General features: G+C 49.4%; 1 protein-coding gene across 10 annotated transcripts in view; it reads left to right on the top strand.

The window, feature by feature from the left end:
- The window catches only part of UIMC1 (ubiquitin interaction motif containing 1), a 33,422-nt gene that overhangs the window by 555 nt on the left and 14,108 nt on the right, over positions 1–18,759 (top strand). For 8 of the 10 annotated variants that reach the window (XR_016471432.1, XR_016471430.1, XR_016471431.1 and 5 more), the window contains exons 1-4: positions 11,611–11,953; positions 13,645–13,769; positions 14,074–15,231; positions 18,485–18,549. Coding sequence is in view for 6 of the 10 variants with exons in the window: in XM_090151042.1 (XP_090007168.1) it covers positions 11,626–11,953; positions 13,645–13,769; positions 14,074–15,231; positions 18,485–18,549 (1,676 nt within the window). In the remaining 4 variants the exon portion in view is untranslated. Of the gene's footprint in view, positions 1–2,978; positions 3,131–9,401; positions 9,493–11,610; positions 11,954–13,644; positions 13,770–14,073; positions 15,232–18,484; positions 18,550–18,759 lie in introns of those variants that run through there. The other 2 variants (XM_031598159.2, XM_031598160.2) reach the window with 2 other exon arrangements.

The following is an 18,759-nucleotide window of genomic DNA, read 5'->3' on the forward strand; positions in this document are numbered from 1 at the left end:
CCGCCTTCCCTCGGGGTGAGCCCGGGAGCGGCCTCGATCCCGGCGGTGCCGGCGGGGCCCGGCTGGCGGTGGTACCGAGCGGGCCCGGGGTTCCCCGCATCGCCCCACCGCCGTGTCCCGCGGAGCCTGATTGCGGCCCGGGGCTGCGGTACGGAGCGCGCGTCCCCATCCCCTGCCGTACCGCCGGCTTGGCTCCCGCCCTCCTGTTCTCGCGGTGCCGCCCGGCCCCGCTGCCCCGCGGCAGCGCATCCCCGCGAGCCCCCGGGCGGCGCTTTTGGAGGAGCCCCGACCCCATCCGCGTGGCCGCGGGCCGGGAGGAGGGCTGAGCGGCCGCGTCGGGGCACGGGGTGCCTGCGGTGGGTGCTGGGGCGGGGGGCGCTTCTGCAGCAGGCAGGGCTGCAACGGGCTCGTTGGAGGGGCTGAGCGGCGCGCAGAGCTCGGCCGTGCCCTCGGCCTCTGCGGCCCCTCCTGCGAGGAGCCGTTCTGTGCACGAACCCTGCGAACGCCCCCCTGTTCCCCCGGGGTGCTGCAGGCCGTCGCGTCACGGAGCATCGGCTGCTCCCGGGGTGCGGGGCTGGTGGCTGCGGGGAGCTGCGTGGCACCGAGCTGCGTGCACGGCGCTGCTGTGCGCCTGGCAGCACCGCGGCCCTCCCTGCGAGCAGGAGGGGTTGTTTACCGCACGCCAGCCTGAGTCTCGAGCGGCTCCAAAACTCATCCGGGGATGAGAGTCATTCATTTTTGGCTCCCGTTTTCGAGCATTTTTCAAGCTGTCACAGCTTGGCAGGTCTGGAGCTGCAGTGTCAAGATTTAGAATTATTCTGTCGGTAATTGCTTTCTGATTCATCAAAATGATAGATGAGAGGGAAAATGACAAATAATCACAAGTTGGGGATCTTCAAGGATATCCCTAAAAATGTGCCTGTGGAAGCGTGGCATGTGCGAGGCCCCTTGTCAGGGGGTCACCTTTGCTGCCAGAGCGTTTGCAGAGAAATTCTCTTAAAGTCGTAAAAAGTGAAAAATTGGAAAACGCGTCTGGGAGACAACAGGCAGAGGTAGGTTTGGCCGATTCAGGCTTTCTTTCACTGTCTGAAAGCAGACACTGGCGCAGTGGATACCAGCAGCGTCCTTTGCAGAAGTGCTGGAAGCAAAACGCAGCTTCTGTGCACGCTTCCTTACCTGGGGGTGTGCACTGCTGCTTGTTTTCTTCAGCTCTATCAGCTGGGCTAATAAAAGCCGTTACAGCTCTCCTACTCACAGCCTCGCACAGCTACAAGTGATCTCTCCTTGTCTTGTTCCCTTAGTTACATTCACAGAGAGGCTCTTTGCCACAACTCCCTTCATTTTCGGCAGCGTTGTGGGAGTTGTGTGGTTACATCTTTTACATCTTTTTTTTTTTTTTCCCCCCCTCTTTAAATGTTGGAGGTAGGTGACTCATCGTAACTCCAGCTGATGCTGCTCGGTGATCTCTTATTTAGCACAGTGCATCGAGCGGAGGGGAGAGCTGGTGATACCAGCATGGATTTTAACACGAATCAAACAGAAATGCTTTGCAGCTCCTTGTTGCTGTCTGCTGTGTTTTGCCACTGACGACTCCAAAAGCAGTGACCCTGCCCAGGCTCAGTACCAGGCCACAGGTGGTGAACTGAAACCCTTGTGTGTTCTGCTGATAATGGGCTGCGGTTCCCTGAAGCCGGGTGGGCACAGGGCAAAGAGACCAGTTGGAGCGAAAGATGAAAAACAGAGAAAGTATCACAGCAATATTCCAACAGCAGTCAAGGTTCAGCTCAGCTGGAGCAGAACAGCTTTGTTTTGCAAGAGCTTCTCTATAGAGCAGTGCTTGTTTTAATTTTCCCATCCCAAACAGACAAGCGTTTCGGGACTGCAGTGATGATTGCAGCCGCTTCTGGAGCTGTGTGTGCAGTGTGTACAATATTCTGTCTTTAGAGGGCTCAGCAAGTCTTCAGTGCAAATCCTTGCTCACCGGATCATCATCTTTTTTTCTTCACACCAATGTGTGCAGAGGAGACAGGCATGGGAAGCTCTGCTCGCTGCAGCAATTCAGAGGCAGCACATATCCTTCTCTTTGTCCAACCTGGACCGAGTGCTGCCTGGCTGTAGGGGGGGGAGTGCACCCCTTTCTGTAGTGCTAATGTGGCTCTGAACTTCATGCTTGCAGCATTTTCGTGGCTGTTTGCAGTTCTGCGATGCTACAGAAGAGGGTTTGGCTCTGCATTGTGTAACGCAGGGTCTTTTGTCACATCTTGTCTGCCTCTTATTTTAGACCTCAGCAGCGCATTTGAGCTATTTCAGTGCTCGCAAAGGAAGGCAGAGGGATCCTGGGAAGGACATTGGTCTGGGAGCCGGCCAACTCAGGCTGCATTTCCATCTCTGCACTGTCTGTGTGTGATGAGGGGCTCATTGCTCACTGCCCTGCGCACTTCCTTCCAGCAAAACCAGAGCTGATGGTGCTCAGCCACCTCATAGGGCTCCCTGGTTTCCAACTCAGGAAGCACTGAGTGCTGTTGTTGCATTACTTGTTCTCATCCTGGTCCTCTCCTCCCAGTCCCCTTGGCTTGATTCGGCTCCCCATCCAAGTGTGTTCTGCGCTGGGGCTGTGTGGGGGTGGGAAGCCTGGGGTTGTGCTGGGAGCACTGCTTTGGGCAGCTTGCTGGGGAGCATTAATGGTTGAAGTGAAGAGGAAAGCCTCGTTCTGTTGGAGCAAGGGCTCTGGGCGAGGCGCTTGTCTGTTGCTGTTCCCCTGAAACCCTTTTTGCAATCGCCTCTAATAAAGTATTCTTAACTAAACGAGTGGTGACAAGCACGTGTGGCTCCCAGTACTGCTAAATGTACCACACTTTGTAATAAGGTTCTAATGGCTGCTGTATTTTGCCTAAAAATAGTAAAAGAAAGGGCTGTTTATTAGGGAAAATCTAAATGAGAGGGAAACAAATGGCTTTTAGTTTTTCCCTCTGTTTCAGGGATGCCAAGGAGAAGGAAGACCGCAGAGGGCCCTGACTCTCGAGGTCAGGATGGAGAAGAAGAGGAGGAAGAGAAGGGGCGTGCAGCCAATGCCAAGAAGAAACGCAGCTTTGTGGACGCGTTTATTGTTATATCTGACAGCGATGGAGAGGTCAGTGCTCAGCCTGTGCCAGGCCCTGCTGCTGCAGGAGCACCCGTGCGATGTGCTGGGGCATGTTGTGCCATTCCTCTTCTATTCTGTGAGATGAATCCAATCCTATTTGACTAGGAAATGAATGGTGTGCTTGGTGAGGGTGAGTTATGAGTCTGGGATTTGATAACCAAATCCTCTCAGAACAGAATTTGAAACGTAATTTAAAAGTAACCTTTCCTCAATCCCTTTACAAATCTTTTTTTTCCATAATTTTTATTTGATTGATTCCAGCTAAACCGTAGAAACGTGATTCTGTATTATCTGCAAATAGATAAGAGAATGATTCAGAACACAGGCTTCGAGTAGCTCAGGCACAGCTGGTGTCTGGTAAACTGATCCTGAATTACAGAAGTCTGAATTTTTAACCCGTTGCCGTAGGGTGTAAAGGTGAGCCATGCAGTGAGTGTGACACAAAAGCTCAGGTCCAGTCCTGGCGTCATCTCATTAATACGAGCCTCATCCTGCAATACTGAGATATTTGTGCCTGTTACACTGATGCTGGGATACGTGTGAGAACTCCCAGCTGGAAAAACCCAGAGCTCTGAGAAACTGTCCTCAGCTTGAGGTACACGAGAGAAAATTATTAGAGTCATTTTTTTTATGTATGACTGTTGAGGCTTTGCTCTGTCTTGCCAGTGATTTGGGATCCTAAGCTGCTTTTTGTAATTCCACCATTTTCAAAAGCATTTCAGTTCTCTCTCAAGCTGTAGATCTTAAATCAAGTCCTTTTCGTTCCCACATCTGGAGCATGAGTCTCTACAATAAGGCGATTATCATGTGAGGAGGGGAAAAGCACTAGAAATAAACAGTAAAAAGCTGTAGGGCAAATGATATTGGATGTTTTTTCTTCGCATTGTCTGAGTTCTTTCCCATTGGGAAATTCCCTGAAAGAAATGGAACATATGGCAGTAATAGTTCATTGGGGTTAAACCCTTAGCTCTGCAATATGCTAAGTTAACTTCAGATGTATGCTGCATCACTGGCCTTTATTGTGAAACCTATAAGGAAAAAAAGAAATCAGCAGCTGTAAGAGATGCTGCAGCACATAAAAGATCAGGACCTGTTATTGTCTACAATTATTCATCTCAATGTGCACGTATCTGAAAAAGAGGAAACAAACGTCTCTTAAAGCACATCTATAAAAAGGTTAGGCTCCCTGACTGTTCTGTAAGTTTGTCTATAAACAATAAATTCTGATGGCATAATCGGTCATATTACAGAAAAGGATATGCTCAGAGAGGCCGTTAAAGAGCCAATTAGGTTCTGTTTAAGTGACAACAGCTCAGTCGGTTGAGTGAGTGGATTTATTCAGTTCACTCTCTTTCTGTGAGTCATCAGCTCCCAGATCCAGTGCCACAGTCTCTTGCAGTGTTGTTTTCTGTAAAACCACCCAAAAATTCGATTTGCATGGGATCTCAAACGAAAAAATCCTGTCTGTTTCGTGTAACTGTCACAGCTCTTCAGTGTACATCAAGTTGGATTTCAGTTTCAGACCCTGTAACTGTTGTTCTTGCTCTAGCAAGACCTTGTTATGTGTTTGAGAAGAGGTGTGGGAAACTCAGATCAATAGCAATTTTAGAGAACAATACATTCTCAATTAATCTTGCATCTGTTAGGACATGGTTCCTTATGAATCAAAAACTGCAAGGACAATTTGGGCATCATTGATTCAATGGCTTTCTTCCTTGGCAGTCTCTTGGCAGGTATCTATGGAACAAGTCCCTAGTTCTGCTTCCAGACCAGCAGATCTTGTAGCAGCTGCACCTGGAAAGCCTCCAGCTTCTCACTTTTGATGATCTTTGGCAGACTGCCTCTCCCAGGAATTTTTCAGTCATGCTGGATTATCAAGCTCATCCATGTTATTTTGCCAAATTTTCTTTCTTTGCTCATGTCTGTGCTGTGGCATCTGCAGAGCTGCATCAGAAGGAATTTTTCTGGACATGCGGCTTTTTGATCTCTATTATATATAATCCTGGATTCAGGGAACTCTTTTTTTGTTTTTAAGGGCCAGACAAATTAGGAACAGTCTCTCTGGCTTTGTGGAAACAAGAGGAGATGATCTCCTTTGTGTGCAGACTGCTTCTCTGAGAGCACAGAAGTGGCAAGTGAACGAAGTCATTCCTGTCTCCCCTGACTCTTCAAATCATATGGAGCACTGGGTGCCAAAAGGCAGGTCGTTCACTTGCATCCAAGCACACAACGTTCCTAACAGTGCCCAACAGAGCTTTCTCTGAGCGTGGCAAGTCCTGCTTTGCCTCATGACCCCCCAGCTGGGTTGCTGGTTCCCCTGGGATTTTCTGAAGTGTGTTTGTCACCCAGCAGGAGGGGCAGGGACAAGTGCAGAGCATAGCCAGAGGCCCATTCACTGTGCAAATCCAGTTGATGGATCTCCGGATGCTAAAATCCTGCTGATCCAATGTGGAACCTCGCAGGGGGGCTCATGTAAAGGTGGCTTAAGCCATTTCTTTTGGATGGATCCTTTGTGAGCTTTGCTTGCACTTGTAGCATTCACTTGAAGTCTCATAGGCTCTTTCTGCCAGATCTGCCATCCATCAGCTCTGCAGCCTTTGGGGAATGTGACAGTGCCGGCTCGTTCTGCATGGCATCCAGTGCCTGCCTCCCCATAGGCACTGAGCATCCCTCTGTCTGAGTATTCCTGCTTGAAGATGCTCAGTCTGAGTAAATACTGGCATTTATTGATGTTCTGGATCAGATGATGTTTTTGGGAGATAGAGGGAGAGCAGTGTTTAGGCACTGCCTGGACTAGCTGGTCACTGAAAAGCCTTCTTTTCTTCCCTGGCCTCCTGCTGTGTGTCAGAAACCACATCTGGCAGGAGGCTGCTCGTGTCTCCTTGTTCCACGCTCCGCTTCCAGCAGGTTTGTTCTAATGAGCTGAAAGAAAGAGCAGAACCAAAACAGATTCTGAACTGAAGTCAGAGACTAATAAAGTAGGGTGTGATATTAATTTCAGCAGCAGCCTTGGCTAGAACCAAACATGGCACTTCCAACATCTAATTAGCTTTTAAAAATAAATGAGTCTGGTTTTTATCTGCGTATTTCCCATGTAGGATGCACGGCGTTTGGCTGTGCTCTATTGTTAGATGGTCCCAACTGCTATTGAGCAGCAAAATGAAGCAGACCTTTTGACTCTATGTTCTGCTTCTCCTGTAGCCTTTCCTTCCCAGAGTCAATAGAAGCTGATTTCTGTGGTTGATGATGTGGATTCAAGGGAGCAGGATGTGGGAGTCTGGCGAGTCGCTTCCATTTATGGGCTTTTAGAAGCAAGCAGAGCTGTGTCTGTTTCTACTGGTGGAGCTGGGTTCTCCTAAGTATGTGCAAAAGCATCTTAAAATGGGAATTTGTTTTCCTGCTGTGTGTTGAAACGAAGCAGGTTAAAAAACAAGGGAGAAGAATAGCAGCTGCCATCCACCAAGTGTGTGGGGAGCTTTGGAAACCCATTTTTTCGTTGATCTGTGTACAATGCTGACAGTGAGATTGCTCATAAGAGAGCGTCATAAATTAGACTGCGGAGCCTGACACACAGAAAGAGAATTTGGATTCCTTCTGGCCATTACACTTTAAATTGACGGTGAGGGAGAGACGCTCTCCAGGCTGGCACTGAGCAGAGGTGTGCAGCTCCTACCTCACCTCAGCTGTAATAATTAGTTTCCCCTGGAAGTTGTGTGTTGGAGATGACCTTGTAACTAAGAGTATTGGTGGCAGTCTGGGAATATTTTAATTGATTAAGATTATTTTTGGACTAGTGATCTTATTAGAAAGGCAGTTGGTTGAGTGGCCCCCTGAGTTCCTATTATCCTTGTAGACAGATGAGCATTAAAAGGTTGGGTCAGGAGGAGCAAGCCCTGTTATCTTCCTGTGATTCCTTGGCCCCTTCATTTCCTAGCATCCACACCCACATTTATGCAGAACGCTTTGGGGCCTGCGGGATTCTCTCCCAGCAGAGGTACAAACAGCCATAAATCCTAATTAAAAGGTACGTTCTATTTTCTGGTTTTAAAAAATAAAAAGATTTAAGAATTCTTGGAATTGAGATGTGTGTGTGTGTGTATATTTTGGCCCATCAGGATTAATTGGATTTGCTTCAGCAGTTCGCTGTGCTGTGGCCGTTCAGTAGAACGCTGCTGAGCAATTTAAACATCTCGCTCAGATGTACGAGGTTGGTACAACACGTGTCCTGCAAGCATTTTGCTCCTGCCACTGCTGCAAATGCCAGTGTTGCTCAGGTCCCAGCACAGGGAACAGAAACACGTACCGGGGGCGCCCAGGACACGGGCACACCGTGACCCCAACAGCTCTGGAGGTGCCCGAGCCCAGCGCTGCCCTGCAGTGCGTGCTGTAAATGCACACCAACCGATGGTGAGTTTGGTGTGCTCGTAAATCACGTCAGTGCCCTGGAAGAGAGCTGCAGATGAGTGTCAGGTTGACCTTCCGGCAAGAGCAAGAGTGATGAGGGAAGATTGATGCCTGGAGAGGAGAGCTGGGGATTGGCAGAGCCTGCGAGGATTACATTGCCCCAGAATTTGCAGCATGAGTTTAGCACCATTAGACAAGTGGAGGGAGAGGAGGAAAGCTTTTGCTTTTCTTCCTCCAGCACGCGCTCCTTGCTGTGATCCCACTTCCTGAGGGGGTGAGCTGCCCACGGGGACACCTCAGAAATGGAGAACAAAACCCAAGCTTGGCTGGGGACTGGAAGGAGCCTAAAGAAACACCCTTAACGTGAGCAGGAGTGTGCTGCTGCCTTACTATGAGCGGGCTCTGAAGTCGGTGGGAGTGTGGAGTGAAGCAGGTATTAGGAGACATGAAAGCTGTGATGTATTAGGATTTCAGGAAACCACTTAATGGCACATCTTGCAAAACCTTACTTGGATAAATAATTCAATTTTGTCTGGATAGTAACGTTCCTGGATTGAAATCCTGCTAAAGAACTGTCAGCAAAGGCTGGTGATGAAGAGAAGGGAGGCTTGTTCTGGGGAGATGTAAAGCTGAGGCCGGGGGGATCAATACGAGGGCTGTGAGTGTTTTAACACCCTCATTAATGATCTGCAAGAACGAGCAAGTGATGTATATACATTAATAAAATCTACAGATAGAGCTAAAGCTGAAGACATCTGAACAAAACTCAGTGCTGAGGTTTGATCCCAAGGACTCCACAGGTTACAAAACATGGGCAGAAGGAGCTGCTGATGTTAGGAAATGAGTAGAGCCTCCCTTTGCAGGAAAGCACTACCCCACTATGGAGACCCACTACGAAAGTGACGTGAGGCAGAAGCGTGGGGCAGTTTGCTGTAGGTCTCATGGACAGCAACACCCAAATGAGGCTGCAGGCGGAGTTGTGTGAAGTCCTTTCCTGGCCAGGCGTGGGTGTCTGCCTAAAATGCTGTGTTTGATTCTAATCCTACCTGATTTAGAGAGACAAATTGGAAGGGGTCCAGGGCCAGCCTTCGGTGATGTGTACGCCCTCACTTAAGCTGTTAGGACAGCAACTTGCATAAATGTGTGCCAATTAAGCCTGTGACCATTCTTGTTGCAGTCAGCGTGCTTAAAGCAGCATGGGCTGGGTTGTTCTCATGGGTGATGTTGCTGGAGGCCACTCAACTGCAGATTTCTGAAGTATTCAAGCTTCAAAAATGACACAATTGTGGCAGTTCTCAGGGCGCTGTGAGGATAGAATGGCACCAGAACTAAATGCAGCTGGCTTCTGCCCTTGGGATGCATTTGGGGGGTCCCAGAAATGGCTGGGATTCTGTTTTTGGCCAGTGATGGTCATTTGGGCTGAATGCTGGTGGGTTGAGTACTGGGAGCTGAATGGCAGCAGACAGCCCTGGCTCACAGGTATGAGGTGTTCACTCACAGAAAGGTTTTGTTTCTCCATTTTGAGTGCTTGTGAATACTGAAGTTTTAGTGAGGCCAAACGCATTCTCTCTAAAATCATAGGCAGCAGGTGCAGAGCTTGGTGGTGACTGGCACGAAGTCTATTGTCTCTCCTACTTCTCTGTTTATGTCAGTCTGTAACTCTTTTTTGCTCGTTATGCTCATCACACTGCTTTTAATAGTTACAGAATGTGCTTGAATTATGTTTGAAATTCAAATTTCACACAAATAGCGGCTTGTTCTTGAACCAGTGTTTGTGTCAGAGTGGTGGGGGGGAGGGAGCTGGTAGTATTTCCTACATATTGGATGCGCTCACCATATTTTTTTTCCATTACAGCAGGAGTCAAAGGAAGACAGCGGATTGCAAACGAAAAGAGCAAAACAGCAGCTGGATAGAACGAAGTTTGCTGCTAAAAGAAAAATTGCACGTAGGTCTTGAGCGTGGGGCTGGGGAAGCAGACTGGTGCTGAGCAGCTTCTGCTGTTTGTGTTTGAGATTATTTCCCTTGCAGAAAGGCTTTGAAGGGGCTTGGGACACACAGCTTCCCTTCTTAGGTGTAGGATCTGCCATCTGAATGTCGCTTGCACCCCAGTGCTTCCAAAATAATTGTTCAAGATTGTCTGTACCTCACCAGGTTTTGAGATCAGTTCTGATCCAAACCCGATCCAAAGCCCCTTCAGACACAAAGTGCTTTCCCATTCAGACCCTTCTGCTGTAAATTGTAGCACAGGGCAGCCAGCCGTGCTGACCATTGTGGCAGGGGGTGTGAAGAACAAGAGGTTTGTTGTATGTCACTTTGCTGTTACATAAAGCATTGGTGCACCCACATCAACAGTGCTGTTCTGGTCTCTGCTTCTCAAGGATGAGGAAAGGACATCCAGGGAGAAGCTGCTTGGGTTATCATAGGATGGAGATGTGGGCCTGAGACCCCCCAGCACAGAGAGCAAATGGCTGTGGTGTGGGATCCGTCTGCAGCAGAAAGCAGTGCAGAAGCTGAACGCAGAGCTGTTGTTTACCAGCTCCAGCAGCCAGGGTGCACTCGGTGGAAATAGCAGGAGAGAGGTTTAAAATGGGTGAAGGCAAGTAATGCTTCACACAGCGTGTAGTGATCTCCTGGAACTGCTTGTCACGGGAGGTTGTAGAGAGGTCAGCATCAGCAGCTTTAATGAGGGATTAAATGCATTCATAGACAACAGGTCTCTAAACAGACGCTAGAGGGAATGGGCTGGAATGTTCCTGCTAGCATCTCTCACAGAGTGGTTGTCAGCGCTGTGGGTACACAAGCAGAAGGAGTGCTGTCAGTGGGCTGCGTGGCACTGTTGGTTACAGCCACCGTACAGGGCAGGCTGCTGCTCTGCCCCAGCCCGTGGGCTCACGTTGTCGTGCTCTGCAAGGCAGCCGTCCAGCCGGCGTGTTCAACTCAGACAAGTTAAATTCAGACCGCTTTAAAATGAGAGAGAGGTTGTCTGCTGCAAAGCACAGAGCAATCGCTGAGCAAAATGGAGCCCGCCGGTGCTCTGCGAGCGGCAGCAGTTGGGCTCATCAGCCCTCAGAGGGCTTGTGCGAATTAAATTGTTTTTAATAGAGGCCTAAGGCCATGGCACGGAACAGCCTGGCTCTTGGTGGGAGCTGACATCCGCTGTGCGAGCCTGGCGTAGGAGGGGGGAGAAGGGCTGAGCTCTTTTATTCTGCGTTCTCCTCGAAGAAGCAGCACGCGAAGCTCTGCCCCTGTGTCACAGGGGACTTGTGCTGCATTTTTAGGTGCTGAGACTCTTGATGTAGGTCTTCCTCTTTCCTTGGTGGGTGCCAGTGCGGGGCATGGTTTCGGTGCAGCACAGGCAGACGGTGTGCGTGCGGTGCTGGCTCGCCTCCCTCCTTTATCGCAAGCTGTAATTGGGCTTTTGGTGTTTGCCTCTAGGCAAATTAAGATTCGAAATAGTAATTATTTTTTCTCGGGGTCTTTAAGTGAATCCTTTGAGGTGTGAGGCGAATCGGTCTTTTGTAACCATTTGGTGCTTCTGGGTAGAGAAAATACTTTCTCCTCCAAACTGGAAAATTGCAGATATTTGCAGGCTCTGGTTATGAAGCGTGTCCTCCCATCTTCGCTTTGTTGTGGTTTTATTCGTTGTAACCTAAAGCCATAACTAAAATCTATCTGTGACGTTTCATCCCGACGGGATAAATGGGAGTACAAAGAGACGTGAACAAGTCTCCCTCTCCTTTGCTGGGTGCAGTTGGTGCTTTAAAGCACACTTCCATGTTTTTGCTGTAATTGCACTTCGGGTCTGTGGAAATACCGAGATCCTGCATTTCCATTATTTTTGAGTAAATCTCTTATTAGTAAGTGTTAGAGCTACAACTAGCAGGGTTTTGCATCTAATTCACTTTGCAAATGTCAAAATGGAACATAAATCGCTTAGCAAATTGCCGTATTAGCATTTAAAAAGGCTCTGAAATGCTTTAATTTGTTTAGGGCTGTGATGTCTTAAAAACAGCCTCCCCCTGACCCTCCCTCCCTAGGACAGCATCCAGTGGCCTCCAGCAGCCTCCATTGGCCTCCAATGGCCTCCAGCAGCCTCCAGCGGCCTCCAGGAACCAGAGCGAGCTCCAGGCTCCTGCTGCTTACTCCCAAAGCTGTACTTGCATGTGCCAGGCAGAGACCACAGCGCTCTGAATCTCTGATCTGCCGCCATGATGACCGCAGTAATCCACCTCCAGTTGGTAGGACACGGAGACGCTGGGCCGCGGCACGCAGGCCTGCCCCAGGCTGTGGGACGAGGAGCACGTTGGCTCTCTGGCAGCCTTCCTGTAGCCACCAGCACGCCAGGTGGAATTCAACTCGAGCATTCCCCGTCCCCAGAGCACCTACTCAATTGGAACGTGAACCAAGTGCGTTTTGTTTGTCGCTGGTTTCTGTGCCAGAGGCAGCATTTGTCTGGCACGTTCCCTGTCCCCAGAGGGGAAATTGCTGTGCCAGGGAGGGAGAGGAAAACAAAATGTACAGTAGTAACTCGCCAAAAAATGTTTCTTTACACTGAGCTTCATGGCTGTTGATAGCCCGAACGGGAGAACACTTAGGCCCCCGTTTTAATTTAAGCACGTGGGAAGTCTCGTGTTGTGGGAATGATCACGTGCACCAGTTCCCTTCCACATGTCAAAACGAGCGGGGTCTGGCCTAATTGCCGTGATGGTTTGGGCAGGGAAGCAAGTCACGCACTCGCTGAATGCTTGGGAGGTGTTGGTATTGTGAGGAGCTGCTGTGGGGACGGGAGCCTTCTCGTACCCTGGGCTGTTGTGTGCCTGCCGCTACAGCGAGCGTGTTTTTCCCCGGTCCCTGCTGGCTGGAACACTACAGAGTGACTTTGTCCAAGGACAAAAGATCCCCACGAGCCCTGTGTGTGCTGTTGTCTGCCTTCGCCTCAACTGCTGCCTTAATTCTTCAAGAAATTATTAAAGAGAAATTACGCGTCCAAACCTAAGTGCTGATTTAGTAGGACATGCGAGGAAATCTAACGGCTGGTAATCAGAGCAGCCAAAAAATGCTGCAAGGTGCATGTTGTAGAGCTCTCAGAGCCGATCAGAGAGCAGGGCTCTCGGTTTGTGTGTGAGATGGCTGTGCAGAATTCTGCCTGAAGGAGGGAGTGGGTTTTGAAGGAGATCTGTCAGTCTGCTGTGAATGTGAAGATGCATTTTTCAGCTCCTGAGAGTGCTGTTGAGTTGTTTTCCACGCTGCGCTCTGTTCTGCAGGCATCGTATATTTTGAGCGTAGTGAAATTTTGGACTGAATCTAAGTAAATAAGTGTTTTCCAAAGTAAGTAGCCACGTTGTTTCGAAATAGCCGGTCTCAGCTTCTGGTTTGCCCTGAATGAGGAATATTTTGGGAAGAAATTTTCTGCTGGAATAGCAGTTATGACTGTAGGAAACCTGTTTCCCATGCATGACTGACTCAGTGATGCAGTGGAGTAATGATGTGAGCAGAAGGGGGATGTATGCATGTAAAAAATCCTTCGTAATACCGCCGAGCAAGTAACATTATCCTCCATGGAGCTTTCCACCTGCAGCTTGGGGTGAGCAGCGTGCGGCTCTTTTGCTCTTGGTTAGGTCCCCTGTGGTACTGCAGACATCTTTGTGTCAGAAGGCAGCGACACATGCTATTTGCCTGGAAATAAAGTGCATTAGGGAGGATGTTCTCTTTATCCTGCCTTACTCCCGACTCCATCCTGTATAAAATGAGCACGATTTGGCAATCTTTATTCTACGTCCTTTCACACGCATTCTGTAGCTCTAGAATACATTGTTTGGTGAAGGCAGTAAGGCATTCCCTTAATATACCCAAGGAGTCAGAGTTCAGACTGCTACAGAAACCTTAACTGGGGTTGTGTTTGTTTGTGACTTGTGTTACTTGTTCTGTTTAGTGTTGCTGATGCCTTTCCAAGAAAGCTGAGGTTTGTCTGCTTTGCTCTGCATTCCTCCTGGGGAGGTGGGACTCTGTGGACATCTCTCAAGATGTTGGATAAATGTAGGGTGTTCGCATACACCTACGGCTGTGACATGACTTTATCCTTTTTTTCCTACTGTAGAGATGACTGAAGAGGAACAGTTTGCACTGGCCCTGAAAATGAGTGAGCAAGAAGCCAGACAAGTGAACTGTCAGGAAGAGGAGGAAGAGGAACTCTTGAGGAAGGCCATTGCTGAGAGCCTAAATGTAAGTGTGCTTCTGTGAAGAGGCTTACTACAGTTCTTCAGCAGCGTCTCTTTCTGTGTTTGCTTTGCCTCGCTGCACAAAAGAAGACTTTACTGGATGCCTTGCAGTTTCCAGCAGGAGCTGGAAGCAGAGCAGTCACAGTGTAGATGTCCTGTGCCATTCCTAGTGAGCGGCACATGAAGTCTCCTGTTTTGGGGTATGCTGATTTGATCTGGGGATGCAGCGCACAGGTTTCTGCAGTCTATTCTTGCTATGCCCTGCTGATGGAACGTGCCTCTCAGAGAATCAACCTATTGTCTTTCAGAGCTGTCAGCCCTTGGATTCCTCCAGTGCAACCCCGCAGTTGTCTGTGGAAGTGCTGGACACACAAGGCCAAAGCCACCCCGCTGAGCAAGAGGGCTGTGGGATCCTGGGAGGCCTGGCGCCTTGCCCTGACACCCCCTGCTCCAAGGGCAGCTCCCACTCACAGAGCAGCAAAGCTGATGGGAGTGGACAGATGGATGTTGCCCGGAGCCCCCTGGTAGTGTTGAGGAGGTTAAGCCAGGAAATCGTTGAAAGCTCACTAGTATCCAGCATAATCGTGTCTCCGGGGAAGAACCAGCCTTTGACAAGGTCAAGTGAAAAGTCTTCCTCGCCACCTAAGAATGATTCTAGTAACGTGTTACCCAGCACCCTGAGAGAGGACCTCATCTCCTTGAGTCCCACCTTTGGCAGGGTTCCTTCAGGTTCCTGGCAGCTGACACCTCGGAGACTGTTCACAGGCCCCTCTGGCTCTTCCAAAGCAGCAGACCACAAACCACAAGAGAAGCCCCTGCCCTGCTCTGGCCATTCTGTGGGAGAAGCCAGTGCTGGGAGCTCAGCCCAGCTCTTGAAGAGCTGTACCACAGAGCAGAGTGGCAGCCCCAGGATGAGTGGTTCAGGGGCAGGTACTAAGCACACCCAAAAGTCCAGGCACGCTGCCATGGTCTGTGTTACCACAGAGCAAGCAGAGCAGAATGAGGTGTCCAACTCTTCTCCTGAGCTTTGCATGCTGAATGTGGCAGAGGAGAAGCACAAGGAGGAGGAGGTGAGAGACACGGTGCACTATTATTGGGGAATCCCATTCTGCCCCAAAGGAGTGGACCCCAACCAGTACACCAGTGTCATCTTGTGTCAGCTGGAGGTTTACCAGAAAAGCTTGAAGCAGGCTCAGAGGCGGCTATTGCATAAGAAGGAGTTTGGTAACCCAGTTGTGCCCAGTTCTTCCTTAAGCCAAAATGAGCTCGGGAAAGGAGAGCAGATAAGCAGAGAGAATGGGGTTGCTGAGGACACAGAAGATGGAGATCCAGGCACTCAGAAGGAGTGTGAGAGCATCACCTGGCTCCTCCCTTCAAAGAAGAGGGAGACAGAAAGTCCAGGGCACAATGTGGAAGAAGAGAAGAACTCTACTTCTGATGATGAACCAACCACGAGCTACTGCCAGGTAAGAGCTCTGCTGAGCAGCTGTTGAGCAGCCATGTCTTCCCTCCATTTTAGGGTTCAGTCCCTTCTGCAAAGCCGGCGCTGCTGATAAGTGCTCCTTGTACATTTAGAGGCTTCCTCCCTAACCATGCTGCTTGCTGTGAGAGAGAGAGAGGAGAAGGCTGCAGGCTGATTGGCAGCACGCAGTGGTCGGGCCATCATGCAGCCTGGCAGCTGTCCATCGCTGCACCACTGAGATAAAGACTTCCAGCTGACACTTCCCTCTCAAGGGGTGTAGCCTGGCAGGGCGTCAGGATAGCGAGCTCAGTGACAGCATGTGCCACCGACAGCTCCAGAAAACCAGTTAGGAACCTGCGGCCGTATGGAGAGCTTTTTGTGCCTTTGTGACTTTTGTCCTTGCAGTGCAGCCTTCCCTTTTCCATCCACGTGTCCATTTGCGTTCGTGTGCCTTCACCCTGCAGGTGCTCTTTCCCTTCGTGGTGCTGCAGCTGGGGGATGCTGGCTGTGCTGTGCTGCACGTGTGTGCTGCCTGCCCAGGGTGCTGTGTCACAGCAGCACTGCTCGCTGTCCTTGTAACCGTGGCCAGGCACCTTCTCCCCACGCCTGCTTGTTGGGGCTGCTAGACGCTAGGTGTCAGCCTCTGTCTCCATCAGGGCTCTTGTTGGAGCGGAAGGCAGCTTTCTGTCACTGCTAAGTTTAAACAGATTGCAAGTCAGATGAAGTATTTATTACTGCTGTATTTTAGGTTTGTGTCAGCCTTTTCCAACCCTCATTTTTCATAATGACTTCACTCCCGGATCATTGTATAACTTTATCTTCTCTACGACTGAAGCCTCGACTCTGTTGTTCCTGTTTTCAAGTGTATTTGATCATTTACCCTGGTGTTAGAAAGATACTTAACTTGTTTTGTGATATTTATATTCTGTCTTGTAATATTGAACACTTAAGAAAAACGTCATGTCTGCATTTTCTGGTTGCAGAAAAAGTGCAGAGCATTCTGTGCTGGAAAGTGACTTTCCATGACAGTGCTTTGGCTGAGGCTTAGCAGATATGGATTGAAGCAAGCCTTAGAGGTGACCTGCAGAGGGAAGAAGCCGACTTGTGCCCTCCTCCGTTTCTTTTGGATAGATACAAAAGCCCTTAAGATGAACTGCTTTTTTTCATCCATGTCTTTTCCTTTTTCTCTGGAAGGTCGAGGTGCCTGCAGATCTGTGCACATGTGCACCAAAGCCCTCAAGAAGCAGTAGCAGCTGGGGGGGGGGAGGACACGAACTTTGAGTCCCTAGTGTAAACTGTGGGGTTTTTCTTTTTTTTTTTTTTTTTTGTTGTTATGATGTATTTAGTGCTAATGCCTAATTAATTCTTGGGGAGAAAAATAGGTTTTAGTGGTGCTGAGTGGGAACTTGTAATGTACTCATCCTGACCACAAGAGCTCTCTCAGAGAGCTCTCAGTGTATGCAGATTTGATCTTCCTGATATTTATAAGGTGAAAAACCAAGAGGAGGAGTGAGCTATGAAATAGCAGCCCAAGCCCCAAATTTCCCAGCTTTTTATTTACTTGGGAGAAAATAATTTCTAAATACCCTTTCATCTGCCTTATCAGTCTGCGCCCGAGAGGCTGCTCCCTTCTCCCTTCGCCTCTCTGCACAGTCACATGCTGAGGCCAGTGCAGGTGATTTACTTGCAAGATCGATATGTTTGATGTTTGCTTGTGCCTCGCCTCCATTTTTTTCCTCTATCAAATCCAATTTCACCGGCAGTGACAAAGCAGGGCCACAGGGCAGCACTGACCCCTGCCGCAAGTGATGCCGGGGACCCTCCAGTGCCACCAGGGTTTGCTTTGCTGGGGGGACAGTGGGAGATTTTGGGGTGTGCAGGAGCTGGAGACATCCGTGGGGGCTCACAGCTGCCCTTGGAAAGCCCCATACCTCGTACCAGAGGAGTGAGGGTGCAGAAGAGCTGCAGTGAGCACCTGCCACCGAGCCACCTCCGCACAGCACGGGTCATTGCTGGAAGGTCCCATCACTGGGCAGCCACCCTACCAGACTCGGTGCCAGGCACGCGTTCCTTCATAGCTTTTCAAATAAGGTCAGGGGCCTCTTGGTCTTTTGACAGATTCAGAGGAAAATGACCCAGTTCTGTAGAGTTAGAATCTGGTGACCTGAATTAGTGCTATACCTTAAAGCATACGTACCACGCAAAACAGCCGCATGACGCAGTGTTGTGATCAAGGCAGAGGCATTTTTAAGATATCTGCAGTTCAACAGATAAATAAATAAAAATAAAGGAGGAGCTGTTGGTATTTTATGTTAATGATGAGTTGGCTGTGAAGAAATAAGAACAATGTAGATAAAACAGAGGGAAATCTGGCAAGAAGCTCTGTTTTGGGACTGGAGCTGATGGAAGTTGAAATCTATGGCAGTAATCAGGCTCTGAGAGGAAGGGGGAGAAAAATCCTTTGGATTTCTTTGAAAAATGGCATGAGAAATCACAGGCCTGACAGCATGGGCTGCTAATAAAGCGTTGTAATTCCATCTGATTAGAGAATGGCAAGTGTAATATGTACACTGAAGGAGAATAAAGGGATCTGGGTAATGACTGGCGTGCCAGCCTGACCTCAGCAGTGCACAAGGCTTTTGAACAAATTTTAAAGGAAAGAATAAGTGGAGTCAGAGAGGTAAATGAAAAATGGGATGAAATGCACATGGTTTTACAGGCTGTAGATTGTGCAGGTTAATCTGTTCCCTCTCTTTGATAGGACAGCTGATTTCTGAGCCAAGAAAAATGCAGCAGATCTTATCTACACAAATTTCAGAAAAGTACTTCTGGTGGTCAAACATCAGCTGTATGTGTTGATCAGGTCACCCAAACTCAGGCAAATAGATTTGAAGCCGGAGCAGGTGAGGGCTGCTGGAGGACACTAAACCTTGGGTTGTTTATCTCAGCACAAATGGAGATCTAAAAGGGCTGTGATTGCTGCCAACTTCAGGCACGGGGAGCAGGCAGGGGCTGGGAGGTGATGGGCAGGGTTGGCCTGGGAATGGACGGACACAGGCTGTCCAGAGCACATCTGCTACACATTATTGCAGAGAGAGGGGAGGAATGGAGTCAAAAGTTGACTAGTTCAGGATGGATACTTACCATTTCTGGAAGAAAACCCATGCCACGGACAGAACTTTGTGACCCAGTAGAGCCTGTCCAGCCCCGTTAGCTGTGTGCATTGCTTTATATGATATTAGAATTTTCCTTTTCAGGCCTCCCAGGTGCTGTCCACAGAGGGTGTGCGTGGAGATGAGGAGCCCATGCAAACTGCACAGAGGTGAGGAGGGGTAATTCAGCACATAGGGTCTGTGGGCTCGCTCTGTAGATGTGGATTCATCCTTTCTCCTGGAGCAATTTGAAGCATGGGCTCGCTGAAACCAGCCTGGCAGCAGCAGACCTTGCTGAAAGGGCTACTGCAGCTGCTGCTCTTACATCCCTGCAACTACATGGCTCTGGAGCACTGTGTGAGAGAGGAGAGGCACAGCTG

The sequence above is a fragment of the Phasianus colchicus genome, chromosome 15, assembly GCF_987193195.1.
Source record: "Phasianus colchicus chromosome 15, bPhaCol1.hap1.1, whole genome shotgun sequence".
NCBI lineage: Eukaryota > Metazoa > Chordata > Aves > Galliformes > Phasianidae > Phasianus > Phasianus colchicus.